This window comes from Oncorhynchus gorbuscha, unplaced genomic scaffold, assembly GCF_021184085.1.
Source record: "Oncorhynchus gorbuscha isolate QuinsamMale2020 ecotype Even-year unplaced genomic scaffold, OgorEven_v1.0 Un_scaffold_2625, whole genome shotgun sequence".
Classification (NCBI taxonomy): Eukaryota; Metazoa; Chordata; class Actinopteri; order Salmoniformes; family Salmonidae; genus Oncorhynchus; species Oncorhynchus gorbuscha.
In genome coordinates, this window is record NW_025745123.1 from 13,999 (window position 1) to 36,733 (window position 22,735).

The window sequence follows — 22,735 nt, forward strand, 5'->3', positions numbered from 1 at the left end:
ATTGTGTTTCGCCCTGTCCTGTCGTGTTTTTTGCCTTCATCAGATGCTGCGTGTGAGCAGGTGTCTCTGTCTACTACGGCCTGCGCCTACCCGAAGCGACCTGCAGTCTGTGGCCGCTTCTCTTGTTATTCCCCTCTACAGACTAGAGGATTTCTGTTACTCCCTGTTTGGATTTGAATAAACTCTGTTTCTGTTAAGTCGCTTTTGGGTCCTCTATCACCTGCATGACACAAACTGGCCAGATTGAGTTTATAGAGGTTGTTCAGATTACCATCCACCATTATGCCCAAATATGTGAAGCCCATAGGCGACCATCTGAAAGGAAACTTGTGCTTTATGGTATGATGGTCAAAGACAGACAACGGTAAGATTTAGCTTTGATCAAAATTGACCTTATATCCAGAGAAAGAACTATAACACTGTAGTAGGATCTGCAAGTGAGAGAGGGAGTGTTCTGGTTTTGTTAGAAATAAGATAAGGTTGTCCTCAAAGAGTGATAATTTATGGGTATGGGGGCCCACCTCAAAGCCATGTATGTCAGGGCTAATAGCCTCAGCTAAAGGATTGATGGCGAGGGCAAAGAGGTCAGGGCTAATTGGGCAACCTTGTCCGTTCCCCCTATAGAGAGGGAAAGAGGAGGAGGTAATCTCATTGGTAGCAATCCTAGCTTTAGTTGATTTGTAGAGTGATTTTATCAAATTTACAAACAAAGTATCTAAACCAAACTTTTCCAAGACGCGAAAGAGTTATGGCCATTCAACCCTATCAAAGGCCTTTTCAGCGTCGAGGAGACTGTGACACCAGGTATTTTGTTTTTGTTAGCAAGGTGAATTACATCAAAGAACCTTCTGAGATTATTGGAGGACAATCTATTAATTATGAAGCCAGTCTGATCTGGGTTGACCAACAGGGGAAGACATGCCTCCAGTCTCTTAAGATAACGTCTTGGTGACCAGTTTACAATCCGTATTAAGGAGAGATTGGTCTATAGGAGGCGCACTTTGGCAGGTTTTTCCCTTTCTTGTGGATTACAGTAATCACTGCTTGAGAGAAAGACTCTGGAAAGCAGTTGTCTTCTCTGGCTTTTTTAAGTACCTCCATAAGGTAGGGGACCAACAGCTCCCTAAATTCTTTATAGAACTCTGGAGGGAAGCCATCCTCCCCAGGTGATGTGTTAGAAGGTAAGGATAATGGCCTCCAACAATTCAGGAATTGAGAACTGTTCACTCAGGCGTTCTCTGTCTTCCTCTGACACCTGTTCATCTGTTCTATTGTCATCATATGTTAAGGTTGAACACTGACAGTTGTGTAGCTTCAATGGAGCTTACAGAGGTGTATGAGCTCCTCAAGAGCCTATGCAAATCCCAAAGTTGGAATAGTTACCACTTTATAACTATATGAATGAATGAATTACATTTTATTTTCGTGTCAAATCGCCAATCGGCAACCCATCCCTTATGGGATTAATTGACACATAAACAATCATTACAATAATTCACTATGGTATTTTAATTATACTTCTTCTTCCTGTGTTCTCTACATTGCACATCGCATAAAGTGGTGTTTTGCGGGTACTATTTAATGAAGCTGCCAGTTGAGGACTTTTTGAGGCGTCTGTTTCTCAAACTAGACACTAATGTACTTGTCCTCTTGCTCAGTGGTACATTGGGGCCTACCACTGTTCTGCGAAGGGAGTAGTACACAGTGTTGTATGAGATCTTCAATTTCTTAGCAATTTCTCACATGGAATAGCCTTAATATCTCAGAACAAGAATAGACTGACGAGTTTCAGAAGAAAGGACTTTGTTTCTGGACATTTTGAGCCTGTAATCGAACCCACAAGTGCTAATGCTCCAGATACTCAACTAGTCTAAAGAAGGACAGTTTGATTGCTTCTTTAATGAGAACAACAGTTTTCAGCTGGACATTTCGAAGTGACCCCAAACTTTTGAAAGGTATTGTATGTATATGTAATCAGTAATGTTAATATCATTCTTATTTTATTAGAATATGTAATATGCAGTGTATAAACCTAACATGATGAGCAGGAATGACATTTACTCATAATGGGTGGCCAAATAAGCCATGCCTCCAATCTTCTGATAGGCTCGCAGCCTCTACAATATATTATTGAAAAAGTTCAAAATTGAACCCCTCCCATCACAAAAAGGTTCCGGTTTCAACCTTTAAACAGGTTGAAACCTGTTTAAAGGTTTCTACGGAGCTGTGAGGGGAACGGCACCTCAGTACCTCCAGGCTCTGATCAGGCCCTACACCCAAACAAGGGCACTGCGTTCATCCACCTCTGACCTGCTCGCCTCCCTACCACTGAGGAAGTACAGCTCCCGCTCAGCCCAGTCAAAACTGTTCGCTGCGCTGGCCCCCCAATGGTGGAACAAACTCCCTCACGACGCCAGGACGGCGGAGTCAATCACCACCTTCCGGAGACACCTGAAACCCCACCTCTTTAAGGAATACCTAGGATAGGATAAGTAATCCCTCTCACCCCCCCCCCCTTTAAGATTTAGATGCACTATTGTAAAGTGACTGTTCCACTGGATGTCATAAGGTGAATGCACCAATTTGTAAGTCGCTCTGGATAAGAGCGTCTGCTAAATGACTTAAATGTACATGTAAATGTCATGTAAATGGGTTCCTCAAAGACCAGTGGTTTTGAACTGGAAAAGTTTCCTGTGTGGCAATGTTTTGAATCTCAGAAGGTTCTTCCAGGCTCCTTTTCTCATAAGAGTGTAGAGGTATATGGGTTAGTGTCAGGGGTATCTTACTGCAGTGGTGTGTTGGGGTAAGGAGGAGGGTTGGAGGCGGTAGGGCAGGGCCGTCACTCTGAAGGACACGGTAGAGTTGAGGAGGTATATGGGTTAGTGTCAGGGGTATCTTACTGCAGTGGTGTGTTGGGGTAAGGAGGAGGGTTGGAGGCGGTAGGGCAGGGCCGTCACTCTGAAGGACACGGTAGAGTTGAGGAGGTATATGGGTTAGTGTCAGGGGTATCTTACTGCAGTGGTGTGTTGGGGTAAGGAGGAGGGTTGGAGGCGGTAGGGCAGGGCCGTCACTCTGAAGGACACGGTAGAGTTGAGGAGGTATATGGGTTAGTGTCAGGGGTATCTTACTGCAGTGGTGTGTTGGGGTAAGGAGGAGGGTTGGAGGCGGTAGGGCAGGGCCGTCACTCTGAAGGACACGGTAGAGTTGAGGAGGTATGGGTCGTTACGTCTCTGCAAGGTGAATAGATGTTATAGATACTTCATTTCTTAATACTAATAATAACATTAATACATACAATAATACTAATACTCCCATTAGTATATAAGTCTGGGATTATGTTTGTGTGCTTGTGCTCACCTGGAGGAAGGTGTGAGCCCAGAGTCGGGAGCGGATCTTGACTACAGCGCTCTGACCACGGTCCAACCGCCCGACCACACACAGAACTCTTAGACAAATGATGTTACTGCAGTTCTACAGAGAGAGAGAGAGAGAGTTCATATACATTCCAAAACTGCTGCTGTATAGTAATACCAAACAAGCTGACACTGAAAGTAAGTACCAGGGTCTTGCTGCTGTAGGGCTGGGCAGCATTGGTGGCTCGTCTGTAGCGGTGAGGAGAGCTACTGTTCCTCAGAAAGCCCAACAGTTCTGGAGTGTCCTGGACAGAGGATGTCTGAGAGAGAGAGACAGAAAGAGAGATAGAGCGAGTGTGAGAGCGAGAAGGAGAAGAGATAATGAAGTCACATTTTTACAAACCACTTTTAAGACCAACCAATCATCTAAAACATAAAACACAGGTACACACTTACAGTACCTTGCTAGAGTTATCACATTTTTATTATAATCTTTTTAAAGTTCATTTTTATTAGACTTTGACATTACATAGTATTTTGTCTAAACAAAAAATTACAATGAAGTCCATTTGAATCCCACTTTCTAACACAATAAAATGTGAAGAAATCCAAGGGGTTTGAACACTTTTGGAAGGCATACATAAGCCTACACATTGTAGATGACACACTGTCTAGTAGCCTGATCAGCAGCCTTGTAGTCAGTTTTCTACCTTGTGGAAAAAGAAGAGACCAAACAACACAGGGGTTACTCTGGTTCTCTTGATGTTCGATCAGATGCCCTTGGTGCTATTTTTCTACACCCACCACATGTTGACTTCTCACGTAGTGGGCTAGTTCTTGTTGACGTGTTTCTATAAAGATTCCCCATTCTGCCCCCCCCCCCCCCCTTCTTTATGATGGTACTGAGACTCATAGACATTACATTATCATTGAACTAAGGCATCATTCAAAATGAGGGGTGTTGTAGCTATGCTGGTGCTGATGTTCTATCTGTCTGGGGCCTGGGCTGAGGGAGAGAGTAAAGGAGGGACGGATCAGATTGACCAGAACATTCTATTCACTACCATAGATGCTGTCTGGGATGAGCTGCATCACCCGAGACTCATGCTGAACAACACAAAGAAACGAGTCGAGAAGTTGGAGAATAAGAACACAGGTACTGTAGTAATGCACATATAGACAGAGAAAGAAAGAACAAAGGTAGCCTCACGTATAATAATACAGGTAATGAAACCTGCGAAAGTAAGTAGCGCTTGCTTAACTCTCATTCTGTATTGATTGATAAGTTTGGACATTTATGTTGGTGCCATTTCAGTCCTGGGGGGGGGGCAGGGTGGTCAAGCTGAAGACAGAGAACACAGATAATCATCGTTAGATGTCATTTCTTAAATGGATTTAGATAATAATTCACTCAATAGAAAGGTCAGCTGCTGAAATGGATCATACACAGGCTACAGTATATCGTTATCGTTAAAGCTCAAGCAGCAGAACTGACAGAACTAGACGACAGACAGAGTGCCAATGTGATACTGACGTTCCATTTACAGATCTAGAACGAAGGTGATAACAAAATGCTAATTTGACAAAATGCGATTTAGTTCATTAGCTCAATCAAAAATGTACAGCTGTGGATTTTGCTGGACATATTATGGTAATGTACAAGACACATTTGCTTAGGATTTCAGCCCAGAGTTACCGCAAAGGGATTGCTTAGCACAGGGGTTCCCATCTTTCTTTAAAGGTAGACTTCATAAGAACTACTGTGCCGCAGATGAGCATAGCTAATTTCAGGGAGAAATAAACAAAGCTTTGTTTTAGCTGCATCTCAGCTATATATTTTCATGCTATTTCAGTCCTGGAGGCCAGAGTCACAGCCAGAGAGAGCCAGGTGGTGGAACTGAAGAAAGAGAATGCAGGTAATAAGGAGACTACTATGAATAAACATGATGTACCACTTTCTTTTTTTTTGCATATGAGATGTATGATTCTGTATGTGAAGTTGTGAACTTGTCATTTTAAAAAGCTCACCAATTCACCAGTGGATACAGTTACTACTAGAAGTTGTTGATCCATCTTCAGTTCTCTCATACCACAACCATTAAACTCTGTAACTGTTTTAAAAATCACCATTGGTCTCAAAGTGAAATGCCTGAGCGGTTTCCTTTTTAATTATATATATTTTTTTAAACTTTATTTAACTCTGCAAGTCAGTTAAGAACAAATTCTTATTTACAATGACGGCCTACACCGGCCAAACCCGGATGACACTGGGCCAATTGTACGCCGCCCGATGGGACTCCCAATCACTGCTGGATGTGAAACAGCCTGGATTTGTTTCCTTCCTCTCTACAACTGAGTTAGGAAGGACACCTATATCTTGTAGTGACAGGATGTAAGCCTAATTAATAACTTTAAAATGCTCAAAGGGATTTTCAGCGTCTGCTTTTTAAAAATTTGTACACATCTACCAATCGGTGGCCTTCTTTGCGAAGCATTGAAAAACCTCCCTGGCCTTTGTGGTTGAATCTGTGCTTGAAATACACTACTCGATTGAGGGACCTTACAGATAATTGTATATGTGGGGTACAGTAGTCATTCAAAAATCATGTTAACCAATTTTATTGGTTTAGCGTTAATTACTCTCATACTACTTCAGCCCTGGAGGCCAGATCGACAGCCAGTGAGAGCCGGGTGGCGGAACTGAACAAAGAGAATGTAGGTACAGTAAGATAAGCTATATGGTGCAAACGTGTGTTTTTCTGTTCATTTAGCGTTAATTACTCTCATACTACTTCAGCCCTGGAGGCCAGATCGACAGCCAGTGAGAGCCAGCTGAAGGATCTGAAGGGGAAGAATGCAGGTGACTAAAATGTTTTACTTGTAAGAACTACTACATACTGTGTATTCCTCACCTGAACATGATTCAGCTCATTTCAGGATATGAAAAGCAATGTGATGTAACAAAGCTACATCAGGGTTCATTGTTTTTATCATTAAAAAAATGATAGACCTGGAGGCCAGAGTGACAACCAGTGAGAACCAGTGAGAACCAGTGAGAACCAGTGACAACCAGTGAGAACCAGGTGGAAGACTTGAAGAAAGAGATTGCAGGTAATAACGAGATGTTTAAAAAATAGATATTGAGTTAACTTTCTCAATAGAAACAACAACATATTGAATATTGCCTATTACATATGGATGTTACATATCGTCTACTATGTTTATATGATTCCAGGCCAAGCAGCACTAATGTTATCCTTGGGAAGCCGACTAACAGCAAATGGCAAGGGCCATAATGTTAGGATGTAATCAAGCAAAGCAATGTTACAAAGCTACATCACAGTTGATTGTTTCCTTGTATGCCATATTTTCTAGCCCTGGAGGCCAGAGTGACAGTCAGTGAGAGTCATGTGGCAGAATTGAAGGGAAACAACGCAGGTGACTATTTATCTTTACTTATAGGCCCTACCACATATTAGGTCTCACTTTAACATGATTCCGTTTATTTCAGGATATTATAAAGCTACATCTTGGTTTAACCTTTTATATCATACATTTTGTTCCTGCATAAACTATTTTCTAGCCCTGGAGGCCAGAGTGACAGCCAGTGAGAGACAGGTGGAGCAGCTGGAGAAAGAGAATGCAGGTAATGATTACATGTGAATTGAAAATAATTCAGTTAATAATTAATTGCCTAGAAAGATTAACAACTTTGGATATTGACTCATATGATTAAAGACCAAGCAGCACAACTGTTATCCTTGGGAAGCAGAGTGACAACCCTTCAGAGCCAGGTGGCAGAACTGAATAAAGCGAATGCAGGTGACTCAAATGTTTCACTTATAAGAAGGACGACATGTATTCTTCACCTGAACATAATAAGATTCCGCTCATTTCAAGATATGAAAAACCAAAGTGATGTAACAAAGCTACATAATTTTCTAAATAAATGATTTTCTTGCTAAATGATCTCCTAGCTCTGGAGGCCAGAGTAACAGCCAGTGAGAACCAGGTGGCAGAACTGATGGGAAAGAATACAGGTGGCATTTTTTTTTACTTATCAGAGCTCAGAGCTACTACATGTGTGCCTCACCTGAACATGATTCAGCTAATGTTAGGACGTGACAAAGCTACATCACAGTTGATTGTTTTCTTGTAAGCATTATTTTCTAGCCCTGAAGACCAGAGTGTCAGTCAGTGAGAAGCATGTGGCAGAACTGAAGGCGAAGAATGCAGGTGACTCTATACACTATATATACAAAAGTATGTGGACACCCATTCAAATTAGTGTATTTGTCTATTTCAGCCACACCGTTGCTGACAGGTGTATAAAATCGAGCACACCGCCATGCAATCTCCATAGACAAACATTGACAATAGAATGGCCTTACTGATGAACTCACTGACTTTCAACGTGGCACCGTCATAGGATGCCACCTTTCCAACAAGACAGTTTGTCAAATTTGTGCCCTGCTAGAGCTGCCCTGGGCAACTGTAAGTTCTGTTATTGTGAAGTGGAAACGTCTAGGAGCAACAACGGTTCAGCTGCTAAGTGGTAGGCCATACAAGCTTACAGAACGGGGCCGCTTAGTGCTGAAGCATGTAGCGCATAAAAATAATCTGTCCTTGGTTGCAGCACTCACTCCTGAGTTCCAAACTGCCTCTGGAAGCAACGCCAGCACAGGAACTGTTAGTCGGGAGCTTCATGAAATGGGTTTCCGTGGCCAAACAGCTGCACACAAGCCTAAGATCACCATGCACAGTGCCAAGCGTTGGCTGGAGGGGTGTAAAGCTCGCCACCATTGAACTCTGGAGCAGTGGTAACACGTTCTCTGGACAAATGAATCACGCTTCACCATCTGGCAGTCCGACGGACGAATCTGGGTATGGTGGATGCCAGGAGTTACCTGCTACCTGCCCCAATGAATAATGCCGACTGTACAGTTTGGTGGAAGAGGTATAATGGTCTGGGGCAGTTTTTCATGGTTCGAGCTAGATCTAGTGAAATGAAACCTTAATGCTACATCATACAATTACATTCTAGATGATTCTGTGCTTCCAACTTTGTGACAACAGTTTGGGGAAGGACCTTTCCTGTTTCAGCATGACAATGCCCCTGTGCCCAAAGCAAGGTCCAAACAGAAAAGGTTTTTCCGAGATCGGTGTGGAAGAACTTGACTGGCCTGCACAGAGCCCTGACCTCAACCCCATCGAACACCTTCAGGATGAATTGGAACGCCGACTGTGAGCCAGGCCTAATCGCCCAATGTCATTGCCCGACCTCACTAATGCTCTTGCTGCTGAATGGAAGCAAGTCCCTGCAGCAATGTTCTAACGTCTAGTGGAAAACCTTCCCAGAAGAGTGGAGGCTGTTATAGCAGCAAAGGGTGGAACAACTCCATATTAATGCCCATGATTTTGGAATGAGATGTTCAATGAGCAGGTGTCCACATACCTTTGGTAATGTAGTGCATCTTTACATATAAGAACTACCACACATAGGTCTCAATTTAACATGATTCAGCTTATTTCAGGATATGATAAAGCTACATCTTGGTTTAACATTTTTTTATCATAAATTATGATAAAACAAACTATTTTCTAGCCCTGGAGGCCAGAGTGACAGCCAGTGAGAGACAGGTGGAGGAGCTGGAGAAAGAGAATGCAGGTAATGATTACATGTGAATTGAAAATAATTCAGGTAATAATTAATTGCCTAGAAAGATGAACAACTTTGGATATTGACTCATATGATTCAAGACCAAGTAGCTGAACTGTTATCCTTGGGAAGCAGAGTGACAACCCTTCAGAGCCAGGTGGCAGAACTGAAGAAAGAGAATGCAGGTAACAAGAAGTGTTTTGAAAAACTATTGAGTTAATAATTTACTCAATAGAAAAAAGCACAGCTCTGGATATTGTTTATTGCCTCTCTACAATGTTTATATCATTTCAGCCCAAGCAGTAGAACTGTCAGACTTGAAGAACAGATTGACAACCAGTGAGAGTCAGGTAGCTGAACTGAAGAACAGATTGACAACCAGTGAGAGTCAGGTAGCTGAACTGAAGAACAGATTGACAACCAGTGAGAGTCAGGTAGCTGAACTGAAGAACAGATTGACAACCAGTGAGAGTCAGGTAGCTGAACTGAAGAACAGATTGACAACCAGTGAGAGTCAGGTAGCTGAACTGAAGAACAGATTGACAACCAGTGAGAGTCAGGTAGCTGAACTGAAGAACAGATTGACAACCAGTGAGAGTCAGGTAGCTGAACTGAAGAACAGATTGACAACCAGTGAGAGTCAGGTAGCTGAACTGAAGAACAGATTGACAACCAGTGAGAGTCAGGTAGCTGAACTGAAGAACAGATTGACAACCAGTGAGAGTCAGGTAGCTGAACTGAAGAACAGATTGACAACCAGTGAGAGTCAGGTAGCTGAACTGAAGAACAGATTGACAACCAGTGAGAGTCAGGTAGCTGAACTGAAGAACAGATTGACAACCAGTGAGAGTCAGGTAGCTGAACTGAAGAACAGATTGACAACCAGTGAGAGTCAGGTAGCTGAACTGAAGAACAGATTGACAACCAGTGAGAGTCAGGTAGCTGAACTGAAGAACAGATTGACAACCAGTGAGAGTCAGGTAGCTGAACTGAAGAACAGATTGACAACCAGTGAGAGTCAGGTAGCTGAACTGAAGAACAGATTGACAACCAGTGAGAGTCAGGTAGCTGAACTGAAGAACAGATTGACAACCAGTGAGAGTCAGGTAGCTGAACTGAAGAACAGATTGACAACCAGTGAGAGTCAGGTAGCTGAACTGAAGAACAGATTGACAACCAGTGAGAGTCAGGTAGCTGAACTGAAGAACAGATTGACAACCAGTGAGAGTCAGGTAGCTGAACTGAAGAACAGATTGACAACCAGTGAGAGTCAGGTAGCTGAACTGAAGAACAGATTGACAACCAGTGAGAGTCAGGTAGCTGAACTGAAGAACAGATTGACAACCAGTGAGAGTCAGGTAGCTGAACTGAAGAACAGATTGACAACCAGTGAGAGTCAGGTAGCTGAACTGAAGAACAGATTGACAACCAGTGAGAGTCAGGTAGCTGAACTGAAGAACAGATTGACAACCAGTGAGAGTCAGGTAGCTGAACTGAAGAACAGATTGACAACCAGTGAGAGTCAGGTAGCTGAACTGAAGAACAGATTGACAACCAGTGAGAGTCAGGTAGCTGAACTGAAGAACAGATTGACAACCAGTGAGTGTCATGCAGGTGAAAGAGGACCCAAAAGCGACTTAACAGAAACAGAGTTTATTCAAGTCCAAACAGGGAATAACAGAAATCCTCTAGTCTGTAGAGGGGAATAACAGGAGAAGCGGCCACAGACTGCAGGTCGCTTCGGGTAGGCGCAGGCCGTAGTTGACAGAGACACCTGCTCACACGCAGCATCTGATGAAGGCAAAAAACACGACAGGACAGGGCGATACACAATCACAGCACGGTGAATTCTAAACAAGGAACCGACAGGACAGGAACGGAACACAAAGGAATAAATAGGGACTCCAATCAGGGAAAGGATCGGGAACAGGTGTGGGAAGACTAAATGATGATTAGGGAATAGGAACAGCTGGGAGCAGGAACGGAACGATAGAGAGAAGAGAGAGCGAGAGAGTGAGAGAGGGAGGGGAGAGAGGGATAGAAAGAGGGAAAGAACCTAATAAGACCAGCAGAGGGAAACGAATAGAATGGGGAGCACAGGGACAAGACATGATAATAAATGACAAACATGACAGTACCCCCCACTCACCGAGCGCCTCCTGGCGCACTCGAGAGGAATCCTGGCGGCAACGGAGGAAATCATCGATGAGTGAACGGTCCAGCACGTCCCGAGACGGAACCCAACTCCTCTCCTCAGGACCGTAACCCTCCCAATCCACTAAGTATTGGTGACCCCGTCCCCGAGAACGCATGTCCATGATCTTATGTACCTTGTAAATAGGTGCGCTCTCGACAAGGACGGGAGGGGGAGGGAAGACGAACGGGGGTGCGAAGAAAGGGCTTAACACAGGAGACATGGAAGACAGGATGGACGCGACGAAGATGTCGCGGAAGAAGCAGTCGCACAGCGACAGGATTGACGACCTGGGAGACACGGAACGGACCAATGAACCGCGGAGTCAACTTACGAGAAGCTGTCGTAAGAGGAAGGTTGCGAGTGGAAAGCCACTCTCTGGCCGCAACAATACCTTGGACTCTTAATCCTGCGTTTATTGGCGGCTCTCACAGTCTTCCCCGCAGACAAAGGCAGACCGGTAATGAAGTCTAAGGCGATGTGAGACCATGGTCGAGAAGGAATGGGGAGCGGTCTGAGACGACCGGCAGGAGGAGAGTTACCCGACTTAGTCTGCGCGCAGTCCGAACAAGCAGCCACGAAACGGCGCGTGTCACGCTCCTGAGTCGGCCACCAAAAGCGCTGGCGAATAGACGCAAGAGTGGCTCGAACACCGGGATGACCAGCTAACTTGGCAGAGTGAGCCCACTGAAGAACAGCCAGACGAGTGGAAACAGGAACGAAAAGGAGGTTACTAGGACAAGCGCGCGGCGACGCAGTGTGCGTGAGTGCTTGCATAACCTGTCTTTCAATTCCCCAGACTGTTAACCCGACAACACGCCCATAAGGAAGAATCCCCTCGGGATCAGTAGAAGCCACAGAAGAACTAAACAGACGGGATAAGGCATCAGGCTTGGTGTTCTTGCTACCCGGACGGTAAGAAATCACAAACTCGAAACGAGCGAAAAACAACGCCCAACGAGCTTGACGGGCATTAAGTCGTTTGGCAGAACGGATGTACTCAAGGTTCTTATGGTCTGTCCAAACGACAAAGGAACGGTCGCCCCCTCCAACCACTGTCGCCATTCGCCTAGGGCTAAGCGGATGGCGAGCAGTTCACGGTTACCCACATCATAGTTGCGCTCAGATGGCGACAGGCGATGAGAAAAATAAGCGCAAGGATGAACCTTATCGTCAGACTGGAAGCGCTGGGATAGAATGGCTCCCACGCCTACCTCTGAAGCGTCAACCTCGACAATGAATTGTCTAGTGACGTCAGAAGTAACGAGGATAGGAGCGGACGTAAAACGTTCTTTTAGAAGATCAAAAGCTCCCTGGGCGGAACCGGACCACTTAAAACACGTCTTGACAGAAGTAAGAGCTGTGAGAGGGGCAGCAACTTGACCGAGATTACGAATGAAACGCCGATAGAAATTAGCGAAACCTAAAAAGCGCTGCAACTCGACACGTGACCTTGGAACGGGCCAATCACTGACAGCTTGGACCTTAGCGGAATCCATCTGAATGCCTTCAGCGGAAATAACGGAACCGAGAAAGTAACGGAGGAGACATGAAAAGAGCACTTCTCAGCCTTTACGTAGAGACAATTCTCTAAAAGGCGCTGTAGAACACGTCGAACGTGCTGAACATGAATCTCGAGTGACGGAGAAAAAATCAGGATATCGTCAAGATAGACAAAAACAAAGATGTTCAGCATGTCTCTCAGAACATCATTAACTAATGCCTGAAAAACAGCTGGCGCATTGGCGAGACCGAACGGCAGAACCCGGTACTCAAAATGCCCTAACGGAGTGTTAAACGCCGTTTTCCACTCGTCCCCCTCTCTGATGCGCACGAGATGGTAAGCGTTACGAAGGTCCAACTTAGTAAAGCACCTGGCTCCCTGCAGAATCTCGAAGGCTGATGACATAAGGGGAAGCGGATAACGATTCTTAACCGTTATGTCATTCAGCCCTCGATAATCCACGCAGGGCGCAGAGTACCGTCCTTCTTCTTAACAAAAAGAACCCCGCCCCGGCCGGAGAAGAAGAAGGCACTATGGTACCGGCGTCAAGAGACACAGACAAATAATCCTCGAGAGCCTTACGTTCGGGAGCCGACAGAGAGTATAGTCTACCTCGAGGAGGAGTGGTCCCCGGAAGGAGATCAATACTACAATCATACGACCGGTGAGGAGGAAGGGAGTTGGCTCGGGACCGACTGAAGACCGTGCGCAGATCATGATATTCCTCCGGCACTCCTGTCAAATCGCCAGGTTCCTCCTGAGAAGTAGGGACAGAAGAAACGGGAGGGATGGCAGACATTAAACACTTCACATGACAAGAAACGTTCCAGGATAGGATAGAATTACTAGACCAATTAATAGAAGGATTATGACATACTAGCCAGGGATGACCCAAAACAACAGGTGTAAACGGTGAACGGAAAATCAAAAAAGAAATAGTCTCACTGTGGTTACCAGATACTGTGAGAGTTAAAGGTAGTGTCTCAAATTTGATACTGGGAAGATGACTACCATCTAAGGCAAACATGGGCGTAGGCTTGTCTAACGGTCTGAAAGGAATGTTATGTTTCCGAACCCATGCTTCGTCCATGAAACAACCCTCAGCCCCAGAGTCAATCAAGGCACTGCATGTAGCACCCGAACCGGTCCAGCGTAGATGGACCGACATAGTAGTACAAGATCTAGATGAAGAGACCTGAGTAGTAGCGCTCACCAGTAGCCCTCCGCTTACTGATGGGCTCTGGCCTCTTACTGGACATGAATTAACAAAATGTCCAGCAACTCCGCAATAGAGGCACAGGCGGTTGGTGATCCTCCGTTCCCTCTCCTTAGTCGAGATGCGAATCCCTCCCAGCTGCATGGGCTCAGTCTCAAAGCCAGAGGAGGAGATGGTTGCGATGCGGAGCAGGGAAACACCGTTGATGCGAGCTCTCTTCCACGAGCCCGGTGACGAAGATCTACCCGTCGTTCTATGCGGATGGCGAGAGCAATCAAAGAGTCCACATCTGAAGGAACCTCCCGGGAGAGAATCTCATCCTTAACCACTGCGTGGAGTCCCTCCAGAAAACGAGCGAGCAGCGCCGGCTCGTTCCACTCACTAGAGGCAGCAAGAGTGCGAAACTCAATAGAATAATCCGTTATGGACCGTTCACCTTGGCATAAGGAAGCCAGGGCCCTAGAAGCCTCCCTACCAAAAACTGAACGGTCAAAAACCCGAATCATCTCCTCTTTAAAGTTCTGGAACTTGTTAGAGCAATCAGCCCTTGCCTCCCAGATAGCTGTGCCCCATTCTCGAGCCCGGCCAGTAAGGAGTGAAATGACGTAAGCAACCCGAGCTCTCTCTCTAGAGTATGTGTTGGGTTGGAGAGAGAACACAATCTCACACTGCGTGAGAAAGGAGCGGCACTCAGTGGGCTGCCCGGAGTAGCAAGGTGGGTTATTAACCCTAGGTTCTGGAGGCTCGGCAGGCCAGGAAGTAACAGGTGGCACGAGACGTAGACTCTGGAACTGTCCAGAGAGGTCGGAAACCTGAGCGGCCAGGTTCTCCACGGCATGGCGAGCAGCAGACAATTCCTGCTCGTGTCTGCCGAGCATGGCTCCTTGGATCTTGACGGCAGTGTAACGAGCGTCTGAAGTCGCTGGGTCCATTCCTTGGTCGGTTCCTTCTGTCATGCAGGTGAAAGAGGACCCAAAAGCGACTTAACAGAAACAGAGTTTATTCAAGTCCAAACAGGGAATAACAGAAATCCTCTAGTCTGTAGAGGGGAATAACAGGAGAAGCGGCCACAGACTGCAGGTCGCTTCGGGTAGGCGCAGGCCGTAGTTGACAGAGACACCTGCTCACACGCAGCATCTGATGAAGGCAAAAAACACGACAGGACAGGGCGATACACAATCACAGCACGGTGAATTCTAAACAAGGAACCGACAGGACAGGAACGGAACACAAAGGAATAAATAGGGACTCCAATCAGGGGAAAGGATCGGGAACAGGTGTGGGAAGACTAAATGATGATTAGGGGAATAGGAACAGCTGGGAGCAGGAACGGAACGATAGAGAGAAGAGAGAGCGAGAGAGTGAGAGAGGGAGGGGGAGAGAGAGGGATAGAAAGAGGGAAAGAACCTAATAAGACCAGCAGAGGGAAACGAATAGAATGGGGAGCACAGGGACAAGACATGATAATAAATGACAAACATGACAGTGAGAGTCAGGTAGCTGAACTGAAGAAAGTAAATGCAGGTAAGATATATTGTGCAAAAGTGTGTGTCTAATAACCATTTTTACTGTTAATTATTTTTATAATATTTCAGCTCTGGACATCAGATTGACAGCCAGCGAAAGGCAGGTGGCAGAACTGAAGAAAGCGAATGCAGGTGACTCAAATGTTTCACTTATAAGAAGGACGACATGTATTCTTCACCTGAACATAATAAGATTCCGCTCATTTCAAGATATGAAAAAACAAAGTGATGTAACAAAACTGCATCATGGCTTATCATTGTCATCATAAATGATGTTCTTGCATAAATTATATTCTAGTCCTGGAGGCCAGAGTGACAGTCAGTGAGAGTCACGTGGCAGAACTGGAGAAAAATAATGCAGGTAATGATGATAAGCAATTAGCTATGACAAATATTTAGTCAAATAAGTCACTGGAAACATGAACATTTCTGGAAATTCACTTGTGTTAGCCTTGAGGACCAGAGTGACAGCCAATGAGAGCAAGCTGGAGGAACTGAAGAAAGAGAATGCAGGTAATAATGAACTTAGAAAAAGTAAATCATTTGTTCAATAGAAGAAAGAGGAAAAAGCACAGCTCTGGATATTGTCTATTGCCTCTCTAAAATATTTATATAATTTCAGCCCAAGCAGCAGAACTGTCAGACTTGAAGAACAGAGTGACAACCAGTGAGAGCCAGGTGGCAGAGTTGAAGAACAGAGTGACAACCAGTGAGAGCCAGGTGGCAGAGTTGAAGAACAGAGTGACAACCAGTGAGAGCCAGGTGGCAGAGTTGAAGAACAGTGACAACCAGTGAGAGCCAGGTGGCAGAGTTGAAGAACAGAGTGACAACCAGTGAGAGCCAGGTGGCAGAGTTGAAGAACAGAGTGACAACCAGTGAGAGCCAGGTGGCAGAGTTGAAGAACAGAGTGACAACCAGTGAGAGTCAGGTGGCAGAGTTGAAGAACAGAGTGACAACCAGTGAGAGCCAGGTGGCAGAGTTGAAGAACAGAGTGACAACCAGTGAGAGCCAGGTGGCAGAGTTGAAGAACAGAGTGACAACCAGTGAGAGCCAGGTGGCAGAGTTGAAGAACAGAGTGACAACCAGTGAGAGTCCAGGTGGCAGAGTTGAAGAACAGAGTGACAACCAGTGAGAGTCAGGTGGCAGAGTTGAAGAACAGAGTGACAACCAGTGAGAGTCAGGTGGCAGAGTTGAAGAACAGAGTGACAACCAGTGAGAGCCAGGTGGCAGAGTTGAAGAACAGAGTGACAACCAGTGAGAGTCAGGTGGCAGAGTTGAAGAACAGAGTGACAACCAGTGAGAGTCAGGTGGCAGAGTTGAAGAACAGAGTGACAACCAGTGAGAGTCAGGTGGCAGAGTTGAAGAACAGAGTGACAACCAGTGAGAGTCAGGTGGCAGAGTTGAAGAACAGAGTGACAACCAGTGAGAGTCAGGTGGCAGAGTTGAAGAACAGAGTGACAACCAGTGAGAGTCAGGTGGCAGAGTTGAAGAACAGAGTGACAACCAGTGAGAGTCAGGTGGCAGAGTTGAAGAACAGAGTGACAACCAGTGAGAGTCAGGTGGCAGAGTTGAAGAACAGAGTGACAACCAGTGAGAGTCAGGTGGCAGAGTTGAAGAACAGAGTGACAACCAGTGAGAGTCAGGTGGCAGAGTTGAAGAACAGAGTGACAACCAGTGAGAGTCAGGTGGCAGAGTTGAAGAACAGAGTGACAACCAGTGAGAGTCAGGTGGCAGAGTTGAAGAACAGAGTGACAACCAGTGAGAGCCAGGTGGCAGAGTTGAAGAACAGAGTGACAACCAGTGAGAGCCAGGTGGCAGAGTTGAAGAACAGAGTGACAACCAGTGAGAGTCAGGTGGCAGAGTTGAAGAACAGAGTGACAACCAGTGAGAGTCAGGTGGCAGAGTTGAAGAACAGAGTGACAACCAGTGAGAGCCAGGTGGCAGAGTTGAAGAACAGAGTGACAACCAGTGAGAGCCAGGTGGCAGAGTTGAAGAACAGAGTGACAACCAGTGAGAGCCAGGTGGCAGAGTTGAAGAACAGAGTGACAACCAGTGAGAGTCAGGTGGCAGAGTTGAAGAACAGAGTGACAACCAGTGAGAGCCAGGTGGCAGAGTTGAAGAACAGAGTGACAACCAGTGAGAGCCAGGTGGCAGAGTTGAAGAACAGAGTGACAACCAGTGAGAGTCAGGTGGCAGAGTTGAAGAACAGAGTGACAACCAGTGAGAGCCAGGTGGCAGAGTTGAAGAACAGAGTGACAACCAGTGAGAGCCAGGTGGCAGAGTTGAAGAACAGAGTGACAACCAGTGAGAGCCAGGTGGCAGAGTTGAAGAACAGAGTGACAACCAGTGAGAGCCAGGTGGCAGAGTTGAAGAACAGAGTGACAACCAGTGAGAGCCAGGTGGCAGAGTTGAAGAACAGAGTGACAACCAGTGAGAGCCAGGTGGCAGAGTTGAAGAACAGAGTGACAACCAGTGAGAGCCAGGTGGCAGAGTTGAAGAACAGAGTGACAGTGACCAGGTGGCAGAGTTGAAGAGCCAGGAGAGCCAGGTGGCAGAGTTGAAGAACAGAGTGACAACCAGTGAGAGCCAGGTGGCAGAGTTGAAGAACAGAGTGACAACCAGTGAGAGCCAGGTGGCAGAGTTGAAGAACAGAGTGACAACCAGTGAGAGTCAGGTGGCAGAGTTGAAGAACAGAGTGACAACCAGTGAGAGCCAGGTGGCAGAGTTGAAGAACAGAGTGACAACCAGTGAGAGCCAGGTGGCAGAGTTGAAGAACAGAGTGACAACCAGTGAGAGCCAGGTGGCAGAGTTGAAGAACAGAGTGACAACCAGTGAGAGCCAGGTGGCAGAGTTGAAGAACAGAGTGACAACCAGTGAGAGCCAGGTGGCAGAGTTGAAGAACAGAGTGACAACCAGTGAGAGCCAGGTGGCAGAGTTGAAGAACAGAGTGACAACCAGTGAGAGCCAGGTGGCAGAGTTGAAGAACAGAGTGACAACCAGTGAGAGCCAGGTGGCAGAGTTGAAGAACAGAGTGACAACCAGTGAGAGCCAGGTGGCAGAGTTGAAGAACAGAGTGACAACCAGTGAGAGCCAGGTGGCAGAGTTGAAGAACAGGTGGCAGTGACAACCCAGTGAGAGCCAGGTGGCAGAGTTGAAGAACAGAGTGACAACCAGTGAGAGCCAGGTGGCAGAGTTGAAGAACAGAGTGACAACCAGTGAGAGCCAGGTGGCAGAGTTGAAGAACAGAGTGACAACCAGTGAGAGCCAGGTGGCAGAGTTGAAGAACAGAGTGACAACCAGTGAGAGCCAGGTGGCAGAGTTGAAGAACAGAGTGACAACCAGTGAGAGCCAGGTGGCAGAGTTGAAGAACAGAGTGACAACCAGTGAGAGCCAGGTGGCAGAGTTGAAGAACAGAGTGACAACCAGTGAGTGACAGAGTGACCCAGTGAGAGCCAGGTGGCAGAGTTGAAGAACAGAGTGACAACCAGTGAGAGCCAGGTGGCAGAGTTGAAGAACAGAGTGACAACCAGTGAGAGCCAGGTGGCAGAGTTGAGGAACAGAGTGACAACCAGTGAGAGCCAGGTGGCAGAGTTGAGAACAGAGTGACAACCAGTGAGAGCCAGGTGGCAGAGTTGAGGAACAGAGTGACAACCAGTGAGAAGAACCAGGTGGCAGAGTTGAGGAACAGAGTGACAACCAGTGAGAGCCAGGTGGCAGAGTTGAGAACAGAGTGACAACCAGTGAGAGCCAGGTGGCAGAGTTGAGGAACAGAGTGACAACCAGTGAGAGCCAGGTGGCAGAGTTGAAGAACAGAGTGACAACCAGTGAGAGCCAGGTGGCAGAGTTGAAGAACAGAGTGACAACCAGTGAGAGCCAGGTGGCAGAGTTGAAGAACAGAGTGACAACCAGTGAGAGCCAGGTGGCAGAGTTGAAGAACAGAGTGACAACCAGTGAGAGCCAGGTGGCAGAGTTGAAGAACAGAGTGACAACCAGTGAGAGCCAGGTGGCAGAGTTGAAGAACAGAGTGACAACCAGTGAGAGCCAGGTGGCAGAGTTGAAGAACAGAGTGACAACCAGTGAGAGCCAGGTGGCAGAGTTGAAGAACAGAGTGACAACCAGTGAGAGCCAGGTGGCAGAGTTGAAGAACAGAGTGACAACCAGTGAGAGCCAGGAAGGAGTGACAACCAGTGAGAGCCAGGTTGAAGAACAGAGTGACAACCAGTGAGGTGGCCAGGTGAAGCAGTGACAACCAGTTGAGAGTTGAGAACAGAGTGACAACCAGTGAGAGCCAGGTGGCAGAGTTGAAGAACAGAGTGACAACCAGTGAGAGCCAGGTGGCAGAGTTGAAGAACAGAGTGACAACCAGTGAGAGTCAGGTGGCAGAGTTGAAGAACAGAGTGACAACCAGTGAGAGTCAGGTGGCAGAGTTGAAGAACAGAGTGACAACCAGTGAGAGCCAGGTGGCAGAGTTGAGGAACAGAGTGACAACCAGTGAGAGCCAGGTGGCAGAGTTGAAGAACAGAGTGACAACCAGTGAGAGCCAGGTGGCAGAGTTGAGGAACAGAGTGACAACCAGTGAGAGCCAGGTGGCAGAGTTGAGGAACAGAGTGACAACCAGTGAGAGCCAGGTGGCAGAGTTGAAGAACAGAGTGACAACCAGTGAGAGCCAGGTGGCAGAGTTGAAGAACAGAGTGACAACCAGTGAGAGCCAGGTGGCAGAGTTGAAGAACAGAGTGACAACCAGTGAGAGCCAGGTGGCAGAGTTGAAGAACAGAGTGACAACCAGTGAGAGCCAGGTGGCAGAGTTGAAGAACAGAGTGACAACCAGTGAGAGCCAGGTGGCAGAGTTGAAGAACAGAGTGACAACCAGTGAGAGTCAGGTGGCAGAGTTGAAGAACAGAGTGACAACCAGTGAGAGCCAGGTGGCAGAGTTGAAGAACAGAGTGACAACCAGTGAGAGCCAGGTGGCAGAGTTGAAGAACAGAGTGACAACCAGTGAGAGTCAGGTAGCTGAACTGAAGAACAGAGTGACAACCAGTGAGAGCCAGGTGGCAGAGTTGAAGAACAGAGTGACAACCAGTGAGAGCCAGGTGGCAGAGTTGAGGAACAGAGTGACAACCAGTGAGAGCCAGGTGGCAGAGTTGAGGAACAGAGTGACAACCAGTGAGAGTCAGGTGGCAGAGTTGAAGAACAGAGTGACAACCAGTGAGAGCCAGGTGGCAGAGTTGAAGAACAGAGTGACAACCAGTGAGAGCCAGGTGGCAGAGTTGAAGAACAGAGTGACAACCAGTGAGAGCCAGGTGGCAGAGTTGAAGAACAGAGTGACAACCAGTGAGAGCCAGGTGGCAGAGTTGAAGAACAGAGTGACAACCAGTGAGAGCCAGGTGGCAGAGTTGAAGAACAGAGTGACAACCAGTGAGAGCTGGGTGGCAGAGTTGAAGAACAGAGTGACAACCAGTGAGAGCCAGGTGGCAGAGTTGAGGAACAGAGTGACAACCAGTGAGAGCCAGGTGGCAGAGTTGAAGAACAGAGTGACAACCAGTGAGAGCCAGGTGGCAGAGTTGAAGAACAGAGTGACAACCAGTGAGAGTCAGGTAGCTGAACTGAAGAACAGAGTGACAACCAGTGAGAGCCAGGTGGCAGAGTTGAAGAACAGAGTGACAACCAGTGAGAGCCAGGTGGCAGAGTTGAGGAACAGAGTGACAACCAGTGAGAGCCAGGTGGCAGAGTTGAAGAACAGAGTGACAACCAGTGAGAGCCAGGTGGCAGAGTTGAGGAACAGAGTGACAACCAGTGAGAGCCAGGTGGCAGAGTTGAGGAACAGAGTGACAACCAGTGAGAGCCAGGTGGCAGAGTTGAGGAACAGAGTGACAACCAGTGAGAGCCAGGTGGCAGAGTTGAGAACAGAGTGACAACCAGTGAGCCAGGTGGCAGAGTTGAAGAACAGAGTGACAACCAGTGAGAGCCAGGTGGCAGAGTTGAGGAACAGAGTGACAACCAGTGAGAGCCAGGTGGCAGAGTTGAGGAACAGAGTGACAACCAGTGAGAGCCAGGTGGCAGAGTTGAAGAACAGAGTGACAACCAGTGAGAGCCAGGTGGCAGAGTTGAAGAACAGAGTGACAACCAGTGAGAGCCAGGTGGCAGAGTTGAAGAACAGAGTGACAACCAGTGAGAGCCAGGTGGCAGAGTTGAAGAACAGAGTGACAACCAGTGAGAGCCAGGTGGCAGAGTTGAAGAACAGAGTGACAACCAGTGAGAGTCAGGTGGCAGAGTTGAAGAACAGAGTGACAACCAGTGAGAGCCAGGTGGCAGAGTTGAAGAACAGAGTGACAACCAGTGAGAGCCAGGTGGCAGAGTTGAAGAACAGAGTGACAACCAGTGAGAGTCAGGTAGCTGAACTGAAGAACAGAGTGACAACCAGTGAGAGCCAGGTGGCAGAGTTGAAGAACAGAGTGACAACCAGTGAGAGCCAGGTGGCAGAGTTGAAGAACAGAGTGACAACCAGTGAGAGTCAGGTGGCAGAGTTGAAGAACAGAGTGACAACCAGTGAGAGCCAGGTGGCAGAGTTGAGGAACAGAGTGACAACCAGTGAGAGCCAGGTGGCAGAGTTGAGGAACAGAGTGACAACCAGTGAGAGCCAGGTGGCAGAGTTGAAGAACAGAGTGACAACCAGTGAGAGCCAGGTGGCAGAGTTGAGGAACAGAGTGACAACCAGTGAGAGCCAGGTGGCAGAGTTGAGGAACAGAGTGACAACCAGTGAGAGCCAGGTGGCAGAGTTGAAGAACAGAGTGACAACCAGTGAGAGCCAGGTGGCAGAGTTGAAGAACAGAGTGACAACCAGTGAGAGCCAGGTGGCAGAGTTGAAGAACAGAGTGACAACCAGTGAGAGCCAGGTGGCAGAGTTGAAGAACAGAGTGACAACCAGTGAGAGCCAGGTGGCAGAGTTGAAGAACAGAGTGACAACCAGTGAGAGTCAGGTGGCAGAGTTGAAGAACAGAGTGACAACCAGTGAGAGCCAGGTGGCAGAGTTGAAGAACAGAGTGACAACCAGTGAGAGCCAGGTGGCAGAGTTGAAGAACAGAGTGACAACCAGTGAGAGTCAGGTAGCTGAACTGAAGAACAGAGTGACAACCAGTGAGAGCCAGGTGGCAGAGTTGAAGAACAGAGTGACAACCAGTGAGAGCCAGGTGGCAGAGTTGAGGAACAGAGTGACAACCAGTGAGAGCCAGGTGGCAGAGTTGAGGAACAGAGTGACAACCAGTGAGAGTCAGGTGGCAGAGTTG

At 47.2% G+C, this 22,735-nt stretch overlaps 1 protein-coding gene and 1 long non-coding RNA gene across 2 annotated transcripts in view; one reads left to right on the forward strand and one right to left on the reverse strand.

Moving 5' to 3' along the window:
• LOC124017513 (integrin alpha-8-like) overlaps positions 1 to 22,735 on the reverse strand; it is a gene marked incomplete at its 5' end in the record, with an annotated part of 70,702 nt that overhangs the window by 13,998 nt on the left and 33,969 nt on the right. The window contains 3 exons of the mRNA XM_046332725.1: positions 2,787 to 3,230; positions 3,358 to 3,471; positions 3,560 to 3,673. Coding sequence (XP_046188681.1) covers positions 3,114 to 3,230; positions 3,358 to 3,471; positions 3,560 to 3,673 — 345 coding nt within the window. The remainder of the gene's footprint in view (positions 1 to 2,786; positions 3,231 to 3,357; positions 3,472 to 3,559; positions 3,674 to 22,735) is intronic.
• On the forward strand, positions 6,200 to 15,800 carry LOC124017512. The gene is made up of 5 exons (XR_006835500.1): positions 6,200 to 6,213; positions 6,937 to 6,999; positions 9,114 to 9,197; positions 15,522 to 15,584; positions 15,751 to 15,800. It is a non-coding gene; the product is annotated as an uncharacterized LOC124017512 (long non-coding RNA).